The sequence below is a fragment of the Podarcis filfolensis genome (genome assembly GCF_964270895.1).
Source record: "Podarcis filfolensis genome assembly, chromosome: Z".
NCBI classification, from domain to species: Eukaryota; Metazoa; Chordata; class Lepidosauria; order Squamata; family Lacertidae; genus Podarcis; species Podarcis filfolensis.
In genome coordinates this window covers 37,855,946-37,877,768 of record NC_139617.1, presented here as the reverse complement: position 1 = coordinate 37,877,768, position 21,823 = coordinate 37,855,946, and the positions used below count along the sequence as shown (strand labels likewise).

The 21,823-nt window shown below is 45.0% G+C and overlaps 1 protein-coding gene across 1 annotated transcript in view; it reads left to right on the top strand.

Moving 5' to 3' along the window:
- Positions 1-21,823, top strand: part of LOC310754792 (discoidin domain-containing receptor 2-like) — a 49,504-nt gene that overhangs the window by 11,888 nt on the left and 15,793 nt on the right. The window contains exons 6-16 of the mRNA XM_083597102.1: positions 86-191; positions 1,637-1,823; positions 2,464-2,710; positions 3,973-4,074; positions 5,537-5,700; positions 7,296-7,491; positions 8,082-8,326; positions 9,434-9,555; positions 11,023-11,220; positions 12,200-12,434; positions 13,158-13,307. Of these exons, the coding sequence (XP_083453228.1) occupies positions 86-191; positions 1,637-1,823; positions 2,464-2,710; positions 3,973-4,074; positions 5,537-5,700; positions 7,296-7,491; positions 8,082-8,326; positions 9,434-9,555; positions 11,023-11,220; positions 12,200-12,434; positions 13,158-13,307 (1,952 nt within the window). The remainder of the gene's footprint in view (positions 1-85; positions 192-1,636; positions 1,824-2,463; positions 2,711-3,972; positions 4,075-5,536; positions 5,701-7,295; positions 7,492-8,081; positions 8,327-9,433; positions 9,556-11,022; positions 11,221-12,199; positions 12,435-13,157; positions 13,308-21,823) is intronic.

Genomic DNA, 21,823 nt, shown 5'->3' with positions numbered 1-21,823 from the left:
GCTTCGTCTGGGGAGGGCGGGATATAAATAAAATTTATTATTATTATTATTATATTAACTGACCCCTAGTTGTCTCCTTTCCTAGATGGTTTGGAATCCTATAGCATGCCAGAGGGGGAGATGATTGCAGCTCCCGGCCACCCGATCGTTTACCTCAATGACTCAACCTATGATGGTTATCAGGAGCGCAGGTAAGAAGCGCTCTGCGTGGGTGGGTGAAACATCCCTTTCTCCCTCAGTACTCTAAAACAGGGATGGGGAACCTTTTTCCGCCTGAAGGCCACCTTCCAAACTGGGCGATGGAAGGAGATCAGTGCCTGGGATTTTTTGGGTGCTCAGAACAGGTGTTAAATAGCTGGACAGTGGGTGGACTGCACTCAAACTATGACAACAAAAATTGTGTGACGCAACGAAGCTGCATTTCGCAATCTGCATAACAGATCGAGAAAATATGCATATATGTTTTGCGTAACTTATTTGACCTCTATTAGTCACAGGGGAGAGCAAATGAGTCAGGCTGCAGCCACACTGCCCAGCCACTGGAAATCTTAGGGCTAAACTGGGTGTGCTGTTAATGGTGGGAATTCAGTTAAAAAGTACATTTTGTTGTCCTGTAAATGGCACCCAAGGGAAATCTTAAGCAGCCCCAGGACTAATGAGAGTGAGCGGGGAGGTGGTGGTGGTGGGGGAGAGGTTAGCTCTTTCTCTCACTGCCTCAGGCAGTCTCAACAGAAATCTCTTCTCTCTGAAGTTTCATTTCAAGAGACACTCCGCTTGGTTTGCACCAGCAGAGCTTCAGATAGGGGATCTTTTGGTCAGGGGCATGACAGGGAGAGAAAGGGCACCTCCAGAGCGGTGTTTTTTGTTCTTAAACGTGGGTGTATTCTGCTGTGTGCCATTGATGGTTTAATAGAGTATTTGTGCTGGATTTATACGGGACTGTCCACATATCATTCTGCTGTTTGAGTTGTTCCATGATGCTTCCCCAGCATTGCTTCATTATTGCCATCCGGTGGGGCACTCTAGTGCTATGACACAACAAAAGCGGGGCACCCCACCCTGAACATTTGTGGTATGAAAAGTGGCAGGATTTCAGCAGGAAGTAGCAGGACATACACCAGTTGGAAATGAAGAAACATTCACAGGCCCATCGAGAGCATCAGTCATCATGAATGTACACTAAATAAGGAGCTCTTGGCAGGCCCAATGAGTTAAATTCCTCTTTTCCCGCCAGCTGCTATTTGCATAGCAAAAAAGATAACGCACATTCATTGTCTATGCATGCAATTTAACAACCCGTTTAGCTTTGCCCTTATCTAGCCACTTCCCTCTAAGCAGTGCTTTCCTCCCTAGAAAAATAGGTACCGGTACTCACCATGAAGTTGTTACATACAGTAAGTGCTACACTTTTTAACAACAACAAAAGAGGTGCTGGTACTGCATACCCTTGAGTACCCCTCGGGGGAAAAGCACTGCCTCTAAGTGTATTTTGTCCGCCTTCTTAACCCTCTCATGTCTCCTCCCTTTAACGAAAGCTGATCATTCGGTGGAAAGGCCTGGCATGTCTTTGAAGATGGCACCTCTCAGTCTAGGGATGCTCCTTGCTGGCGTGTAACCGGAAATGCTCTCTTGCCAGGCTCCTGCATGGTGGGTTGGGCCAGCTGACAGATGGCGTCCTGGGCTTGGACGATTTCACCAAGAGCCACCAGTACCGCGTGTGGCCAGGCTACGACTACGTTGGCTGGAAGAACGACAGCTTCAGCAGCGGTGCTGTTGAGATGGAGTTCCAGTTCGATCGGCAAAGGAACTTCACATCCATGAAGGTATGGAACTGAGATTACTGGTCAATGGATACATCCATCTTTGATGTTGGTGTTGCTAAATACGTTTCTAGACAGAAGTTTAGATCTCATCCATAAAGTGCTGCTGAGTCGTTTACTTTTGGCTTCCTGAGCTCAGAACTGATGGACACTACGGAAAGTTCCTATCAGCCAGTGGTACTGAAAGGCTTGGCTATTTTAGAGAAATTAACACAAAAACTAAAGGCAGTCAGGGGACAAAAGATAAAGAACTCATTTGAGAAAACATAGAAATAAGAAAAATGCCTGCTCTCTGCCTCCAATGTACCCTAACACTAGTGGACCTTTTGATTATATCTTCACCTCAGAACCCTGTAACCCATATACTGTATATATATGAAAAAAGAAAGAGTTAAGATAAATAATAAATAAATAAGGTTACCAGTATTTATAGTTATTGAACTGTTTTAAGCCTGTTATGTTAATAACTCACTTTGCATCAGAAAAAGTAATAACTATGTTTTAAAAAACCAACCTCCATGAAGGTAGGGCCCTTGGCAGCCATGTTGCATGCCTCCTGCATTGGTAGCCATTTTATAACCCTCCCAGCCCTCTGAGGGAGAAAAGAGTCCTTGAACGTGGCCACTGCTGTTTCCAACTCCAGGTCCATTGCAACAACATGTTTTCCAAGGGAGTGAAGATCTTTGAGAGGGTGGAGTGCTTCTTCAAGCCACGGCTGATCGCTGAGTGGGAGCCAGACCCAGTGGGCGTGGACACCGTCTTGGACGACAAGAACCCCAGCGCACGATTTGTGACCGTCCCCCTCAGTCAGCGTGTGGGGAAAGCCATACTCTGCCACTTCTACTTTGCTGACACCTGGATGATGATCAGCGAAATTTCCTTCCAATCAGGTGAGCAGCCTTGGGAATAGCTTCATTTGCAAGTGCAGGATAATATTTTGCCTAGTATATACTGTGTTTCTTCCAGATGCGCCTCAACAGCATCAAATTATTAATGATTATATTATTTATTGAGTAAAAAAAAAAGGTAAAGGACCCCTTGACGGTTAAGTCCAGTCAAAGGCAACTATGGGGTTGTGGCGCTCATCTCGCTTCAGGCAGAGAGAGCTGGCGTTTGTCCACAGACAGCTTTCTGGGTCATGTGGCCAGCATGACTAAACCGTTTCTGGCTCAATGGAACACCATGCCAGAAACGCCATTTACCTTCCTGCCGCAGCGGTACCTATTTACTTGCACTGGTATGATTTCGAACTGCTAGGTTGGCAGGAGCAGGGACTGAGCAACAGGAGCTCACTCTGTCGCAGGGATTCCAACCACCGACCTTCTAATTAGGAAGCCCAAGAGGCTCAGTGGTTTAGACACCTGCGCCCCTATTTTATTATTTATTGGGTTTTCGTACCATCCCCCCTCCCACTTTATCTTCGCAACAACCCTGTGAGGTTGGTTGGACTGCGGGATATAAGAGTGACAGGCTCAAGAGAACAAAGTTTTAAATAGGTGTAATTGAAATAACCCCATTCTTCCTCTGTCAGTCCCTGCCTTCCCACCCCTCTCCTCCCTCATCTTTGCTTCTCTTTGTGTCAAACTATGCATTGGAAATTTCCCAGGCTAGAGACCTGCTGTCTTATATGTCATAAAGCTTCATTGCTAAGTGGAGGTTATGAATTTTTGTCTCCCTGGGCCTATTCTAACACGCTGTCCTCTATACCACACTGGTATAGGTGGTGTGTGAAGAATTCAGTTTTCTTATAATGTAAGCTTTCATTTAAAGAAGTATCTAGCCCTTATGGTTGAAAATATGCATGACCAAAAAAAGGGAGAGGGCTACAGAAGACGGCCTGATCTGGAGTGCCATTAGCCAGTATGACCAGTCTGAGGCACTAGGGATAGGAGACCTGTAGTTGTTTAGATTTTGTTGGAGTACAGTTCCATTCATCCCTTACGGTTGACTATGCAGGCTGCTGGGGCTGCTGGGAATTGGAGTCCAATAACAGCTGGAAGGCCCCCCTGTGGATAAACCCCACAGAAAATGAGATCTTGCTGTTCTCCAGCTGAGTGTCTAGATGGCCAAGTTCTCTCTACCTGGCTCCGCAGTGTGAAATGGCCAGGCTCTGAGCGACAGACTTATGTGTTTCTTGTCATTGCTTCTCCAGCAGATATGGATGCCAGTGACCCCGTTATGGTCACTCTGGCCTCAAGCACAACCTCAGAGATACTCCCGTCGGAAGAACTCAACACAACAGAAGGGACGTGGTGTAAGTATGAGGCCCATTGCTATGTCCATGGATCAGAGGTGCCAGAGGACGTTCGGTGGAGCCAGGGGCAAAGCTGAACACTTTGGCTGCATGGTTTCAACGGCTGGTGGCTCCTCCTTTGCCTCCTCCTGACACCGCCACTGGCAGGAGGCTCCATCAACCCTCCTTCCCCTCTGCGGCAAGAGGAGGAGGGGGAGAAGGAGCCGGCCACTTGAGCTGCACTGCACCATGCTGTGCTCTGCGCCTGTGGGATATTGGGGAGGGGGTGGCCTCTACCTCCATAATATTGAGGGTGCTGAAAAGGGCTCGGACCCCAAGGAGCTGGTGTCCCTGCCAAGGATTTAGGAACGTCAGCAACTAGGTTGGCAAAGGGCATTTCCCCAGTTGGAAGCGTCTGGGACTTTTTCAATTTAAAGGAATAAAAGCTATGTAGGCAAGATTGTTGCTTGTTCTACAACTACTGATTTCACTGACTCTTACTTTACTTATACTCAGCCGCCCTGAGCCCAGTCTTGGCTGGGGAGGGCCGGGTATAAATAAATTATTATTATTATTATTATTATTATTATTATTATTATTCTGATCACACTGCTCAGCATTTTTGTTGCAACATTTTTCTTAATATTCTATTGATTTTTTTTTAACCATTTGCATTCTGGCTTGTGCTTTTATGATAGCATTTTGTGCGATCCACTTAGATATTTTTCTGTATCCAGGCGCCCTTTTTTATTCTGCATTCATGATCATTTGTGCATTCTTTATACTGGAACACTTATACATTGTACTGATTTCATTACCATTCCCTGGGGCAGACATCCAGCTTCATTTTCAATCAGCACATGTCCTGTAACTTCCTGCTGAAATCCTGTAATTCCCCCCACGTCTATTGTGCTATAGCTCAAGAGAGCCCCTCCAGACACCAATAATTTAATAACTTTGGGGAAGCATTTGGGAACAACTAATAAAGAGGAATGATGTGTTGATGGTCCAGTTTGACTGCAGCATACTTGAGGCATCCTAAGCATCAAAATGCAAGTCACATAAATAAATAACTATTCAAAGTTAGCCCTAATCCAGAGTATACCGATTGAAAATAATGGTCGTGGCTAATTTATTGTATTTATACCCTCTTCACCCTGAACAGCTCTTGGTTAAAAAACAAAAAGCAAATTCCTTCTAAAACTGATTAAAATATTTTGGAAAAACTTGCAAACAAAAATAACAGAAAGCAGTTACAGCTGAAAACATTCTAAAAGCAATTCCAATTAAAACATAAAAACCTAGATCCCTTAATTTTGTTGGGTCTGCTCTGAATAAGACTAGCATTCAGCCTATTTAAATATTCTTATATCTACTGCTACTGCCTGCCCTTTCAGTGACCACTGTGGAATCTGCCACAAGTACAATTATTTGATTAATGGACTGACTGATTGATTGATTGCCCACCTCCTTGCCATTGCAGGGACCACCTCGCCACCTGCTGCAACGAGTCCCTGGGTGGCTCCGAAGGCAGAGGACTCCAACACCTCCAATCTGGTCAGCTGCCTTGTGGCCATTATCCTGCTGCTGCTTTTCGTCATTGTTGCTATCCTGTGGAGGCAGCACGTCCAGATGCGGCTGGAGACGGTATCTTGTGTCCTATGGTAGATTGACTGGCTGCGGGAAAACTTCCTATCACAGCCTTGTAAATAAGCCCACAAATGTTACCAGCCAGCAAACAAGCTTCCTCAACTATCAGAATGGGGGACAGAGGGCTCTGTTTCTCCTTTGCCAGCCAGCACACTCACCAGTGTAGAATTTGTTCTCACCAGTGGTAACCAGGCTAGTGCTTAAATGCAAGGCTGTCCTAGCAACCCAAGCTCATCCTCCAGGAAGGAGAGGAGCCAACCCCATTGATTGATTGCATAGGAACGTAGGAAGATACCTTATGCTGAGTCCAGACTATTGGTCCATCTAGCTCAATAATGCCTACACTCAGTGCTATTTTTCTAGAAAAAGAAGTTTTGGAACTCATCATGAACACCTCCTTGTTCTCTTATAACGTAATGGTACCCACCTGAAAGGTGCCTGCCTAGACTGTCAGCAGTTCTCCAGGATTTCAGACCAGGACCCTATCCCAGACCTACCTGGAGATCCCAGGGATTGAACCTGGGACCTTTTCCATTCAAATAGCTGTGACCCTTCCTGCTTGGGGAACTGAGGAATCACATGAGCATCTCCCACACTGAGTGTTCTAGAACTTGGATCGGGGTGGGGAACTGGATCACCCTGTGTGGGCAGTTCAGGACAGATGAAAGGAATGACTTCTGTTTCCTTCTTTGGAGGCTTTTAAGCAGAGCTTGGATGGCCATTTGTCATGTATGGTCTAGTTGAGAATCCTGCATTGCAGGGGGTTGGGGTCCCTTCCAATTCTATGATTCTGTGCAGGATTCACTGTCGTAGAGATGCAGTGTGAGCATCTGGATGGCTTTCAAAGGGTGTTAGACACATTTATGGAGGAGATGGGGAGGTCTCTAGTTTTGAGCGTGAGGATAGCAACCAGTGAACATCATCCACTAGTGAGCAACAATGGGAAAGGGCTATTGCCTTCAAGCCCTGCTTTTGTGGGCTTACCGGTGGTGTCTTGATTTGCCACAATGGGAAACAGGACACCAGGATGGGTCTTAATTTGATTCTTCAGGGCTTTTCTTATGTTCTCTTCACAACTAAGAGAATACCAGTCAGTCCTGAGCCACCAGAGAGCATTTTTGTGATGTTAGCTGCTGTGAGCCTGGCCTCGGCTGGGGAGGGCGGGATACGAATAAAATATTATTATTATTATTATTATTATTATTATTATTATTATTATTATTATTATTAACCAATTGATCAAATAGACTATTCAGAAAGGCAGACTTTTGGCTGATATGCTCACACACTCCTTAAGTACAAGGATAAGGTAGCAAACAAAAGAGCACAAGGATACATGCTCCTTTGCTTCTGAAATATCATCAGGTATTGACTGTACACTTTCAAGGATGATCATGCAGTCATTAGGGTTCCTCTCCCAAAAAAGCTCAACAACTCTGATCAATCCTCCCTCCAAAAAACTCAACAACTTTGGTCAATTCAATGGGTAGATCACTGCCAGATTTTTTTATAGTGGGAGTAGATTGCAGTCTCCTGGGAGTTAGACATGCCTGATGTAGAGGGTTTACCAGCTTTCTCCTCTCTGCCCTTAGGCTCCTCGGCGGATCCTGGAAGAAGACGCCACTGTTCGGCTGTCCTTTTACAGCTCCAGAATTGTCAATGGCCAGACACAGATCCACCAGACTAACCCCACCTATGAGAGGGTCTTCCCACTGGACCTGGAATATCACCAGCCCATCACTCTCCTTCAGAAACTGCCTGAGCTCTCCCAAAGCGCTGAGGACTCAGGTAGGACCACCTGCAGTGGCAGCAATGCATTTCAGAGCACACAGATTGGGCTGTGTGAACTCTGAACTATGGCTGGCTCTACCAGTAGGCAGGGTGAAGCATATACTTACGTGCTCTGCCTCTAGCAGATATAACAGATATAACACACAGAAAAGAAAAAACCATTACAATATTGAAAGGAAGAACAAACAAACATGCAAAACACTTAACTTTTAGAAATCCAATTTTATTTCCATTGTTAAGTGACTTCCTCAAATCCCCTCAACTGAATTTCAATAAATCTCATTATAGCAGTTTTCCAATATCCACTTTCTAATAAAATTAAATTGTTCAAATTGCTATCTTCCTTCCTTTTCATAATATTCTCAATCCATAGTATTATACAATTCAACATGCTTTAATCCTAGGCCAATTTAGTACTTGCAAGTATTTCAACTTACATTATATTATGATATCTAGCTAAATATTCCTTAAATTTCTTCCAATCTTCTTGATGTTCCTCTTTCTGATCACGGATTCTTCCAGTAAGGTCGGCCAGCTCCAAAAAGTCCAACATCTTCATCTGCCAACCCCCCTTTTTGTTGTTCTAGCATGTAGCGGTGACTATGCCGAGCCAGATATCACCAAGTGCACCCCTCACCAGGGATTCCAGAACAACGTCCCCCACTACGCAGAGACGGACATTGTTAGCCTGCAGGGCGTCACAGGAAACAACACATATGCTGTGCCAGCCATCACAGTGGACTCGTTGACCAAGAAGGACATCACGGTGGCTGAGTTCCCAAGGCAGCAGCTGCGGCTCAAGGAAAAGCTGGGAGAAGGGCAGTTTGGGGAGGTGTGTGTTTATTCCTTTTTCCAGATATACTTAAAACCAGGTATGAGAAAAGCTAGCACCATTTGGCTTGAGGGCTGCCAGTTGACAAGGCTGTGCAAGCTGCATTTCCCCAAAGAGCAGAAAAAGAACCCTGAGGATTATAGCCGGCTCAGAGATCATTCTTCTTGCAAATGCCAGCTCCCCTTGAAAGAGAGCAGCTTTCTAGTCCTTATGAGGGTGAGAGAGAAATCCTCTCAGCCAGACAGAAGGGTAGCTGAATCTCATGCCCTATGGTTGGGGTGAAGCTATGATCCCTGTCCCTAACTCCTTATCACTAGCAGAATAACCACGGGGGGGGGGAGCAAATCTGTTCTATTCACATAATTTATCCATGTCTCAGAGTCCAGCTTTTCTTGGTGCAGAATTTGGGTTGCATGTGTGCCGAATTAGTGCAGCATACATGAGGGTTGTCAGAGAATTCCCCTGGAAACAATAATGCTGAATAGAATTTGCCACATTGCACATAGTCGTCTGAGGTCAGAAACAGAAATCACTCAAGGGGACACAAGCAATATCCGCTATCATTGTTGTTTTTTAATCCACAAACACTACAGAAATAATTGCATTACTTTCTGCATTGTTTTTGATGCCCCTCTTTCACTGAAATGCATTGAAATTAATTACGTTCATTTTGACCTTTGTGAATTGCATGACAAGTAACATAGGATTTAGCAGAAGCTGAACCGTAGTGGAACAGAAACAGTGCTGACAGCGACAAACTCTGGAAATCTCTGCCTCCTTATATCCGTAGAGCACACACATTGGAGCAATGGTGATTAAGGAACAGGGTCTGGAAAAATAGCTGACAAAACAACTGTGAACAACTGCTGGACTCTTTTGCACCCTGGGCCCTCCTAGCTAGATCTAGCCTTTACCGTTATCTCCAAATAGTCTAAGAAATGTTCTTCAGGTAGATTGCAAGAGAGTTAATTAGCTACCTGCTCTAATATGCACCTAACATGCTTGTGGGTAAAATGGACGGTATGGATAGGGCATTGAGAGGAGTCTACTTCTCTCCATCTCTGCTTGACAATTACTCTAAAATTGGTTTTGTCCTCTCCCACGAAGGTCCACCTGTGCGAAGCTGATGGTCTCCTGGAATTCTTGGGTCGTGCTTCCTCAGAAGCCTCCAGCCAGGCAGTTCTGGTAGCTGTAAAGATGCTGAGAGCCAATGTCACCAAGACAGCCAGGTGAGCAGAAGCTGTGGTGCCAGTTCCAGAGGGAGTCTGCTCTCATGAGGGATGGGGGTTTGGGAGAAATCCATTCACTTGTTACTGCTGCTGCAAGTTCCAAAGATCTCAGAAGCCTGCTCTGCAGTAACTCTGAGCAGTGGTTCTAGCGTGGCTGCCCCTATTCTGTCGAAATGTAATTCCTGTCAAGAAACAACAGGGACCCACCAACTGCACTTTCCAGAAACAATTGAATATATATGTATTTAAAATTATTCAAACAAAGAAAAAACCCTAACCGTAACCCTAAAAGCAATAATAAAAGTAGTCATAAAAGCAGGAAGAATAAATCACAGGGTAATAAAATAAAAATCATGGAAAGCATTAAAAAGAATGAGTGGTGTAAAAGAGACCCCATAGTTCTTATTTGTACCAAACATATAAAATAATCATGAATGTTGCCAAATAAGCTCATATTTATTTTTATTTATTTATTTATTTATTTATTTATTTATATTTTATTTATTGGACTTATATGCGGCCCTTCATAAGATTTCAGGGTGGTCCCCAGGATAAGAAAGCAAGGTAAAAGCACAAATAAATAGTTAAAACAAGAACAACAAAAAACAGTAACTCCCACAAACACATTAAAAAGGCTGTAGAATATTAATCAGCCAAAGGCCTAAAGAGGAATGCTTTCCCCTGGTGCCTAAAGATGTATAATGAAGGCACCAGATGAACTTCCCTGGGGAGAGCATTCCACAAACAGGGAGCTGCTGCCGAGAAGGCCCGTTCTTGTGTTGCCTAACTCTGGACTGCTTTTGGAGGATGCACAAGAAGAAGCGCCTCAGATGATGAACACAGAGCCTGGGTTGGTTTATATGGGGAGAGGTGGTCCTTTCAGCTGAGCAACCTGCTCCCAGAACTTGTGTACTTAGTTACATCCCACCCACCACCCACCTCTGAAAATAAGATATATTTGTTCTGACACACTTTCCCAGATTGACAAACAGGTCTTTGTCATTGTATCTATCTTTTGTTTCATAAAAATTTATACACCTCTTGATTGTAAAAAAGCTCAAAGCAAAGTGTTTTACAAAAAAAATTCCAAAGCTGTTTACCTTTTGTGTGGTTTTAGTTTTGTTTCAAATGTACTTTTGTGTGTATTTTTAGCTGTTGTTTGCAGTTTTTGTTGAACATTGCCGTGAGACAATTGTACAGGTGACAATTAGTCTGTTGCTGTTGTTAATAATTTTAGTGCAAACCCACCTATGGAGAGTTCCGAGGGCTCAGAGTGAAGGGGTGTGGCCTCTGTGAATTCTGAGGGCCAGGCAGGCCTGCAGGGCTGCATTTAGCCCCTGGACCTGAGGTTCCCCACCCCTGCACATCATGTCATTGAGCAGTCTCTTGATTGGCTAAAACGCATTGATAAATTGACTTAAGATGTGACCGGCTTACTCTCTTTACGTGTCCTTTCCTTGTTCCAAGGAACGATTTCCTGAAAGAGATCAAGATCATGTCCCGGCTGAAGGACCCAAATATCATTCGCCTGCTGGGTGTGTGCGTGAGGGACGATCCACTGTGCATGATCACTGAGTACATGGAGAACGGGGATCTCCACCAGTTCCTGCTGCAACGCCAGAGCAGAAGCACCTTCACACTCTCCAACAACATTCCCTGCGTTAGGTGATGGAGGGGAAGGGGCAGTGGGCCGGGGGGAGAAAAGAGCGGGTAGCCCCCCCTTGTGCTGTTCCTGCTGGGCCAGACCAATGGCCTGACTAGGCCACCATGCTGCTGCCCACAGTGGCCAAATTGGCCTTTGGGAAGCCCACAAGCAAGCTATAAGGGAAATAGCTACTGGTGTTTTGTGGCATACTGATTCCAGATGTGGAGCTGCATATAGCAATCATGGCCAATAGAGTCAACCCTGCCATTAGACAGAATGAAGCCCACTGTAGCCAACAAAATGCCTGTGGGGAGCCCAGCTACTGGTATTTAGTGGCAAGTGCACATCCTTCCCCACCACATAGAGCTAACTGTGGAGGTGGAGGCTGGATGTAGCCCTCGTGGCTACAGATAGGAGAGAAATTCAATTCTGTTCACATTTCAAGGTAAGCCTGCAAAATTCTCACTCTAAAACAATGCAGGAACTGAAACACAGCCAACTTTGGGGAGATTTGAGTTCCTCCAGATTTTGCAGTGCAACCCCCCAGCCAACTGATGGGTACAAAAATGCATTTTACCCAAGTGTGCAGATAAATGCATGTATTACTTAAAAGATCATACATGGAATTTCATAATATAATAATAATAATAATAATAATAATAATAATAATAATAATAATAATATTTCTTATACCTTGCCTAGCCACTCTGGGCAGCTTTCAACAAACATACAGAGTGTATGGGGCAAAATTGCATACCAAAAATCATGCATATTGGGAGAAATTGGCATTAAAATGCCAAATAATTTTTCACAAGGAATATATATATATACGGTATTCCACACCTATTTTAGTAGGTGTGGAGAACTGAATTTATGATGAGAAAAGAGAGAAACTGAAATAGACAGATTTGCCCTTCTTGACCTGCAGATATGGCAGAGGTTTGGTGGGATTCTAAAAGATCCTCCCTTGATTATCTCGCCTTTCTCTTCATTTCTCAGTTGCCTCCACCTCCTGCTCATGGCTACCCAAATTGCCTCTGGCATGAAGTACTTGGCCTCCCTGAACTTTGTGCACCGGGACTTGGCCACACGCAACTGCTTGGTTGGGAACAATTACACCATTAAGATTGCCGATTTCGGCATGAGCAGGAACCTGTACAGTGGCGACTACTACCGGATCCAGGGCCGGGCTGTGCTGCCAATCCGCTGGATGGCCTGGGAAAGCATCCTGCTGGTAAGAGGCACAATATCTCTCTGCTGTTGTTGCAAATGTATTTAAGACAGGATTGGGGAGGAGCTTCAGGCATAGGGGGTGAACATGGCCCTCCAAGCCTCTCTGTCTGGCCCTTGGAATTCTCCCCTGCCCACACCCTTTACCAGCCCTGCTTTGAAGGTTTTCGCCTCATGTCTGCTGCCCTATGAACTTAACTTCGTTATATACGACTGCAACTGTTTTGCTCCCTCAGAGGATCCTGGGATTTGTAGTGTAGTTGAGAATTATCTATTGGAGATCACTAGCGGGGGGCCCCACCCGAACAACAATTCCCTGGCAGTCCTAGGGAGAGGTAATGGCTGCTAAACTGCATCTAAATCTCTTGATTAGATGCATCAAATCTGCAGCAGGGAGGTCTTGAGGAAAGCTAGTGACTGATGGGGGATCTGCACACTAATGCTATTTATGGTGTGACTTTGTTGCCTAGGTTCAGGGTTTGTGGCAATGACAACTCCCAACCAAGGGCCAAAAGTAGCTCAGTCTTGATATAGGCTGTGCACACACCCTAGATGTAAAGCACATTTTCCCTCCAGAAGAATCCAAGGAACTATATTTTGTTAAGGGTGCTGAGAACTGTAGCTCTGTGAGGGGTAAACTACAGTTCCCAGGATTCTTAGTGGTGGGGAGGGATGTGCACACTGCCATGGACTTCTGACACTGTGGTCTTCTTCTCTTTCCTCATAGGGCAAGTTCACCACGGCCAGCGACGTCTGGGCTTTTGGTGTGACATTATGGGAGATGTTCACACTGTGCAAGGAGCAGCCTTACAGCTGGCTCTCTGATGAGCAGGTCATTGAGAACACGGGGGAGTTCTTCCGAGACCAAGGCCGGCAGGTACCCAAAATAGATGTTCTGCATGGTGGGAACCTGCGCATCCTTTTGATGCTGGTGCTTTACATGCTGGGCTGAAGAGGGTGGGAAGCTGGTTTCTTCTCCTCTTGTATGTGCTGCTGGTGGTGTGTGAGCCTTGCTTGGTACCTTCTTCTCTCACTTCCTCAGTTTTTAATCACATCCAAGAGCTATTCCCTGGAGGAATGGCTCTGAGATCAGAGGGGGGAAATCAGTGTCTCCTCTTCTCCTGTGTGCCACCTCTTTCTCTTCTTTTATTGGCTTCTGATCCACTCTGGAGGATGGGCTCCAAAGCCAGAGGTTGGGTTGCTTAAGAGGCGAGGAAATCATTATTTCCTCTTCCTGTGTGTGATGCTGTGATTGGTTCTGGATACTATTACCTCTTCCTGTTACTTCAGACTCACAGCCAGCTGTTGCTCACTGGAGGAAGAGCTCCAAGCCAAAGCCTATGAGTTCTACATTTATTTATGTAGGATGGAGATATATCTATACAAATTTAAACCAGTAAAACAGCAACAGTCCATTAAAGAGTAACTAGATGGGTAGCATCTTCAGCACAGCACAGAAATCTGTGGTTCCAAAATCCCTCGCCACCCTCACTCTTCTTTTCCTGCTCACACAGGTCTATCTGACTCAGCCGCCCCTGTGCCCCAATCCTCTGTTCTCCTTGATGATGAAATGCTGGAGCCGTGACATCAAAGATCGCCCAGCATTCGAGGCCATCCACCTGTTTCTGGTGGAGCAAATGGACGGTAGCATTTGACCTGCAAAAAGCACCTGAGGAACACAGTCGAGATACCCACCTGCCTCTTCTTGGCCTAAAACATTCTAGCATTTTGGTTGTGCCCCCTTGCCACATTGTTTGAAACCAGGTGGATTTCAACAGACAACTGAGGCGACAGCTGGGGTGGTTATCTCTTGGGATTCCTTTGGAACTGGGTGTGACGTGCCCTTTCTACTGCGTATTGTACCGCAGAGTTTGCATGGGCGTTTGCCATGACCAAAGAAATACGGCTGCACTTGAGGGGGCTTCACTGCCTTAGTCAAAATCCACTTCCTGGGACCTCTGCTCCAAGGAGGCAGCCATGGCAGCTGCTGCCTCCCTCAGCCATGGCCAAGAGACTCTCTGGGCTGAGGAAACATCTTCTCATGGGCCTTCCTTCCTGGAGAGGGTATTTGTATCAGCCCATTCTCCTCTTCTCCTCACAAAAGTGGCAAAAAACACTCTCTTTGAAGACTATAAGAAGAGTCCTGTTGGTTGGCCAGGCCATGTGGCCCATTAATCCAGTATCCTCACAACGGCCAACCAGATGCCCCAGTGGGAAGCGTGGTGGAAGCGGGACCTGAGCACAACAGCGCTTTCCGCACTCGTGATTCCCAGCAACTGCTATATTCAAAACACAGTTGGGGTTTATTCCACCTGTCAAGAAAGCTCAGTTCTTCAGGGGTGTGTTCACTCTTCCTGGAAGCCATGTTGGTGTGTTGTTCTCCCTGAAGGAATCCTACAAGGAACAGGAGGGCAGCCATTTGTGACCAGAACAATAGCAAAGAGTTGCACAGCTTCATTTTCAGGGGTTTGAGGGAGGTTGTTGTGACTGCATATTCGCAGGGAGGGTGTACGTGTGTGAATTCTTACACACTGGATTTTTAAAATTGTTTTAAAAAGGAGCAAAAGAATGTTAATGGTCAAAGGAAGGTCGCTGAGGGCTCTTTGGTAAATAGAGGTCTTTTTTGTGGTGGAAGATCTTTTAGGGGGAAATAGTGGACACTGTTACTACTGTCATGATGATGCTGATGCCTTGTGTGCTAATGAACTTGTTGCCAAAACGGACTGACATAGATATCTGGTCGCATCCACACCATACAACTGAAGCACATTTAAATCACTTGACTTCCTTTGAATGAATCCTGGGAATTGTAGTTTAGCCCTTACAGGGCTGCCATTCCTTGACCAACTGCAGTTCCCAGGATTATTTGGGGGGAAGTCATGTGCTTTAAATGTGTTTTAAATGTATGCTGTAAATGAAACCTCCCTCTGTCTCCAGATACCACTTTATTAAGGCACCAAAAGGGAATTAAAAGTGAAACCTGGGGCTTAATCATGGGGGCGGGCGGCGGAGTGAGACAACTAATCTCCAATGGAAAGGGGTTGTGTAACCTCTCACTTTTTGGGGTGGGTGAGAGTGTCAGGGGCACCAAATGGTTTGCAATCCAAAAAGAAAGGGGTGGGTGGGGGTTGAAGAAGCAGCTTTCGAAAACCCCTCACCCCCTAGGAAAAGAAGATTATTACGAACCTGCAGCAGTATATTCAGGGAGCCAGAAATTTGGGGATAACTGGAATTCAGATAACCTGAGCATCAGATATATAATTGACTGTAGCATTGTTAAGTAACAAAGAGGTTTTTGGAAATGACTGCAGTCTGGGTTGTTGATGACATATTATAAGCACAGGCAACCTCCCATTTACGCGAGGGTTACGTTCCGAGGCACTGTGTGCATCCGTGAAATCGCTTATAATTGAAACACCACTGAAAAAGCCTGCAAATGCCCCATTCTGCCCCTTCTTGTGACTTTTTAGGTTACTTCTGGGTTTGGGCCGATGCACATATGTTCGGTCATGCACATATTGAATGCAAGTAGATGGGTTTGCCCATAGTGATCCTTACTGGAACTCACACAATGGCCAACCAGATTTAACTATGGGAACCTGTCCTTCCTAAGCAGCAGTGGCTTATCTTCATTGCTTCATTGCTCTTGGTGGCCCCTCCTGCCCTATAACACCACCCTCCAGCTCCACCCTGTCCTAAATCTTAGAACAACAAAGAGTCTTTATATGGCATAAGCTTTTGTGGACTAGAGCTCGCGTCATCCAGTGCTTGAAATATTGGACAAAAGGATCTTTAGCACATTATATGTGCTTGCCAATGCCAGGATTTCTGTGTTGTCAAGAACTGTTTAGTGAATTGCTACTGTTAAGAACATGATTATCACTGTCTGTACTTTTTCATTTCCCTCCGACCTCACTTTTTACAATCCCCACGCCTCCCAAACTCTGTGTGAAATATGCTTAAAACTCAGGATGACACCTTCATGCAACTGATGAACTTGTGGTCTGTAGTCTACAAAGGCTTATGCTTATGTTAGTCTTTAAAGTGCCACAAGATTCTTTGCTGTTTTTGCATCTGCTCGTCTGGACATGGCTCTTAGAGCCTCTGAAGCAATTTCAGTGCTTCTCAGGCTTGACTTTTTATCTTGGTGTGTTAAACTGGAGACCAAATATTTTTGTTTGTCTCATCATTCTGAATGTGAAATTTCAGCCAATTTTTTCTCATTTCACTCCTATGTGTGATGTTGTTCCTCCCCATCTTTTAGCTCCCCCTACTGCTAAAACTCGGGCTTTCAGCCGTTCTCAAGTGTCTCACCTCCCTAGATTCCTCCCCAGCACTACACAGCTGCTTTTCTCCCTAACTCTGGTGTGAAGTTCCCCTCTGCACCAGAAAACCCCCAAACCACTTTCCTAGCAGCAAGTGTATTGATTTTCAACATTCCATGACTGAGCCTTCCCCTCTGAAGTTAGAAATGTTAGCAAACATTCCATGGCATGCTATGGGTGCCCGTGCCATCACCCGCTTGATGTTAAGTGAGATGTTCACATGGAAAATTCACTAGTTGTGCCACTCCCCTTCCCAATGTGGTATTATTATTGTCCTCTGTGCTTCCCGCTCCCTACAGCGGTTGTCACAACATCCATATGAAGTAGCCATATGAATTTCCATTTTATAGGGAGGATTTTTAATGGCTTTCCTACAGTCAGAATGACAACCATCTGGTTTCTAGTCATTGGATCCCACTGGACTTGTTTTACCATGTAAAATACTAGTTTGGGTCAGAAGTCCCGATTTTTACCCCAGCTGTCATGGAAATGACAAAACCAACAGCTATAAAGGAACTACCTTATACTAGGCCTGACCACAGGGCTCTCTCTAGCCTGGGGACGGGGGAGGGATGCCCTCCAGAAGCTGCTGGACTATAACACCCATCATCCCTGATTATTAGCCATGCCGGCTGATGCAAGTTCAAGTCCAATAACATATGGATGACAATAGGTTCCCCATCCCTGCTCTAGCCTAGTATGTCTACAGTGGCTGGGCAGTGGTGTTAAGGAAATCTTTCCCAGCACTGAGAACTGGAGATGTGACGGATTGAACATGAAGCCTTAGAGACTCCAACCAGGTGCTCTTCCACCAAAAATGTATGGCAAAGGAGCTTTGGCACTGGAGAGAACTTTGCCATACATTTTGGGGGTATCGCCACTGGCTATCTTAAATCCCTGGCCATGTGAGAAACAGGTAGGGTCCCCTTTCTCCTCTGCCTTGAACAGCGGCTTGTTCTGCTGTGACATGCATAGGAGACGGTAAGGGAAGCCTCACTGGCTGATTTCTCCAGGGATGGGGAACCTCTGGTCCTCCAGGTGTTGCTGGACTACAACATCCATTGTTCCTGACCACTGGTTGTGCTGTCTAAGGGCTGATGGGTGTTGCAGTGCAGCATCTGGAAGGTAATCTGTTCTACAACTGTAGGCTGTAGGAACAGGCCAGGATGTTCTTGCTTTTGATCCTATGGTCCTCTGGCCATTTTAGGAGTCAATTGCTAGGTTAAATGTTGCAAATGACCCAGCAAATGACCAAGGCAGGGTGCAGCCAGGCCTTTCTAGTGCACAACCCAGCGACAGAAGATAGGAATGAAGGATTTTGTTGAGAGAGTACCTTTTGCCTCATCTTTTGAGGGCAGCCTGAATTGGGACACCCTCTTCCCGTGTTACTTGAAGTTCGAAACTGTGGATATATCAGCCATTTTGTCCCAGAGCACATATAGTTCCCTCAAACAAGGCCTCTCTCTCTCTCCCCACTGCTGCCTTATTTTTTGCTAACCAAGCTCAGATTTATGTTGTTTGTTTCGGCTGTTGTATGACTGTGTACATATTGTATTTAGAAATGGCATTCAGATGTGTACATAATATAATATATATGAATTTAACCAACATCTCCTTTGCAATCACACACCTTTGCCATGGAGACTTGTTTTTGTCTTGTTTGTTTCATTTTGTTTTTTTACATTGACAAATGACCAATAAATTCTGTTGGTTTCTTTTCTCTCCCTGTTTCTGCAATTTGTGAGATTAATTTCCCGTGATTCCCAATGGGATTGCAAAACCAAATGCATTGAGCTGGTTTTTGAGAGAGCCCACAAACATTTAATTGATTAATCAGTCAAATTAATGAATTTAAAACATTTCATCGACAAAAAAATGTGTCCAGACTAATTAGAAAGTTGCTAAGAAAGAAAGAAAGAAAGAAAGAAAACAGTATTATTAATGCAACTGTGTATAAAACCTGAAAGGTCTGTCTTCTGTTTGAAGGCATCCAAGAATCATAAAATTGTTGGAAATGATCTCAGGCAAATCTAGTCAAACCTCCTTCATTATAATTCTAAACTGACATCTATATAAATTGGCATATGCCATTTTTTATGCTAACTTTGCCCTTGTTTCTTTTGGCTACCCTCAGCAGATGCCATCTTGGAAGAGGCATCACCCAGTTTCTCAAACATGAGGGATTGCTTCTTCTCTCACGTGGGCTGATGCATAGACACATCATCATCCAAGCCAACAGGTGGCCTAACGCTATCTTAGCGAAGGCATTCCCTGTTCTCTCTCACACAGGAGGCAACACTTTTCCTGTGATACCTGCTTGTGATATGTACCCATATCAGGGTGCAGTACCAATGCGTGACTGAGGCTATCATAGAAGAGTCATTCTTCCTTTCACCCAGGACGGAAAGCTTTTGCCATGATGTCTGCTGTGACACAGATAAGCACCATGCTGTTCCAATGGGTGGTTAGGGCCATCTTAGGTGACATTCACACCCCACATTTAAAGCAGTACAATTCCACTCTAAATGCTCATGGCTTCCCCCAGAGAATTCAGGGAGTTGTAGTTTGTTAACATGATGATGGTGGTGATGATGATGATGTTAAGGGAGCTGAGAGCTGTTGTTGTTGCTTAGTCGTGTAGTCATGTCCAACTCTTCGTGACCCTATGGACCAGAGCACGCCAGGCACTCCTGTCTTCCACTGAGAGTTGTTAGGAGAGCTGTATTCTCTTATTTGAACTACTGCATACCAATCAATCAACCAAAAACCCATAGAACAATTTCTTTAACACTTTGCATTTCAGTGACTTTACAGTGCAATCCTACGCATGCTTACTCAGAAGCAAGTCCCGCTTGAGTCCAGTGGGGCTTACTGTCAAATAAGTGTACATCACATTTCAGCCTTCATTGATCATACTTTAGTGTGTTTCTGCATTGCAAAAATTTCTGCTGAAGTGCCTTTTTGAGGCCCTGGAGAAAAGTGAGACTTAACAATGTGCATTTTTAGACATGAAGGTAATTAGAACAAAATCCCTTTGTCAGATGATCTCAGAGTACAGGGAGGCTCATCTGGGCCAAGGCCTTCCCTTTCCTTAACTTTTCCCAGCATTTCTCAAATTTCTGCTGCATCCTGGTATCTGCAGTGACTGAATGCTCCATTCACACCCAACTTGATGCAGAGATGAGGCAGAATGACTGTCTCTGATAGATGCTGAGCAGAAGGAGGCAGAAGAGCAGAGAATCTTACAAAGATGCAGCAGGCAGCCCCTCTGAGACTGGTGCACTGGGGTCTCACCAGGGTCTTTCTTCATAGATATGGAACCCTTTCAGAGGAAGGGCAGTATATAAATTAAATAAATAAACAGTCATTCTTTATAGTTCCCAACATATCGAAGATGAATATAGGTTCATTCTTTATCTAAGTGCCCAATTCTCACAAAAAAATTTAAGAAGGCCATGGGGTCACGAAGAGTCGGACACGACTGAACGACTAAACAACAACAACAAAGGCTAAAAACAGGGACAAGTGACACCCCAGGGACCAGAAAGAAGGGACTAGAAGTTGGCATCATTTGGCACCTGACAAGGTCTATACCCCATTAAGGACCCCATTAAGAATGCAGCCATCGGGCTGAAAAATGTTCCCCACCCATGTCCTAGATCCAGCTTTGTCACCAGAGGCTCAAAGGCCCTGCAGCATCTGATTTCTTTCCGCAGGGCCTGTAAGACAGAGTTGTTCCGCCTGGCCTTTGGCTTGGGGTCAATTTGATTCCCTCCCCCCTTTCTTTTTCCTTTCTCCTCCTGTGAAGAGGCTGCATTTTAATGTTTTAATGTTGTATTATAATCTTGTTTTTAAGTTGTAGTCATTCAACTTGTTTTTATTACTGGTTGTTAGCTACCCTGAGCCCGGCCTTGGCTGGGGAGGGCGGGGTATAAAGAAAATTTATTATTATTATTATTATTATTATTATTATTATTATTATTATTATTTGCTGGTGCAGAGTGCCTTTGACCAGCTATGGGCTGGTTTGCCACATATGGCCATTCTTAGATTGGCCATAGTAATTCATGCTCTGGACTACTGTAACGTGCTCTACCTGGGGCTGCCCTTGAAGATGGCATGGAAGCTCCAGTTAGTGCAAAATGCAGTTGATTAGTTATAGAGTGGAGCAGCTAGCATGAGCCACATTTCACTGGTCATTGATATAGGCGGAACAGCTCACAGCAGTCTGTAATTACCGTAACTCCTGATCTTAATCCCATTTATTCAACAGGATTTGGGAATGGAAATGGGGACAGGGTGGATGGAGAAGGGACACAGAAAATCTGCATTTCTTCTAAATGGCTCAAGGGCAGTAAAGGTTGCAGTCCGTGGAGATGAAGGCACTTTACACCTGGTCAAAGGTTCTCCTTTAATATTACTTCATAAATTCCAGTTCTTACTACAGACCTGGACATTGTGATAAGGAAAAAGAGACAGTGCACCTAATGATAAAAAAGTTGGGACAGAGGGTTTGTTGTTTGCCCAGGCTCTGCACAGAAAAGACTTTGTCTGTAAACTGACCTGCTGCCAGAGTGGCTCCTCCTCTGCCTGCATTTCCCTGTTTGAGCAATAAAGGTTAGTTAGGACCAAAAGAGAGAGAGAGAGATGCTCAACTTCCTGGTCTGCTTGTCTCTGGAAGCAAAGCCAAACAGCACATAGTCTGAGCAAGCTCTAAAGAGCCAGGCCTTCCAATAAGATTGCTTCCTCTCATACTGGAAGGACAATGGCTTACAGTAACCTGGTCAGGCATTGGAACAAAGGAGTTTTAGCTCTAGAGAAGGGCAGCTGGGAATCTGCCTTACGCATCTTCTGCAGCATTGAAAACCCTCCTTCAAAGATCAACTTCAACATTGGCTGCCTGCATCTTGCAAGGGGAGACCTGGAGCAAGCTCTGGAGGTAGGTGTTAAGACCATTTCACATATGACAGGTTCAAACTCAGGTTTTCCATGGAGCATACACACAACTCAGAACTGTCTGCGCTGATTGGAGTTGTAGTCCAAAGCATCCTGAAGTCACCAAGCTGAA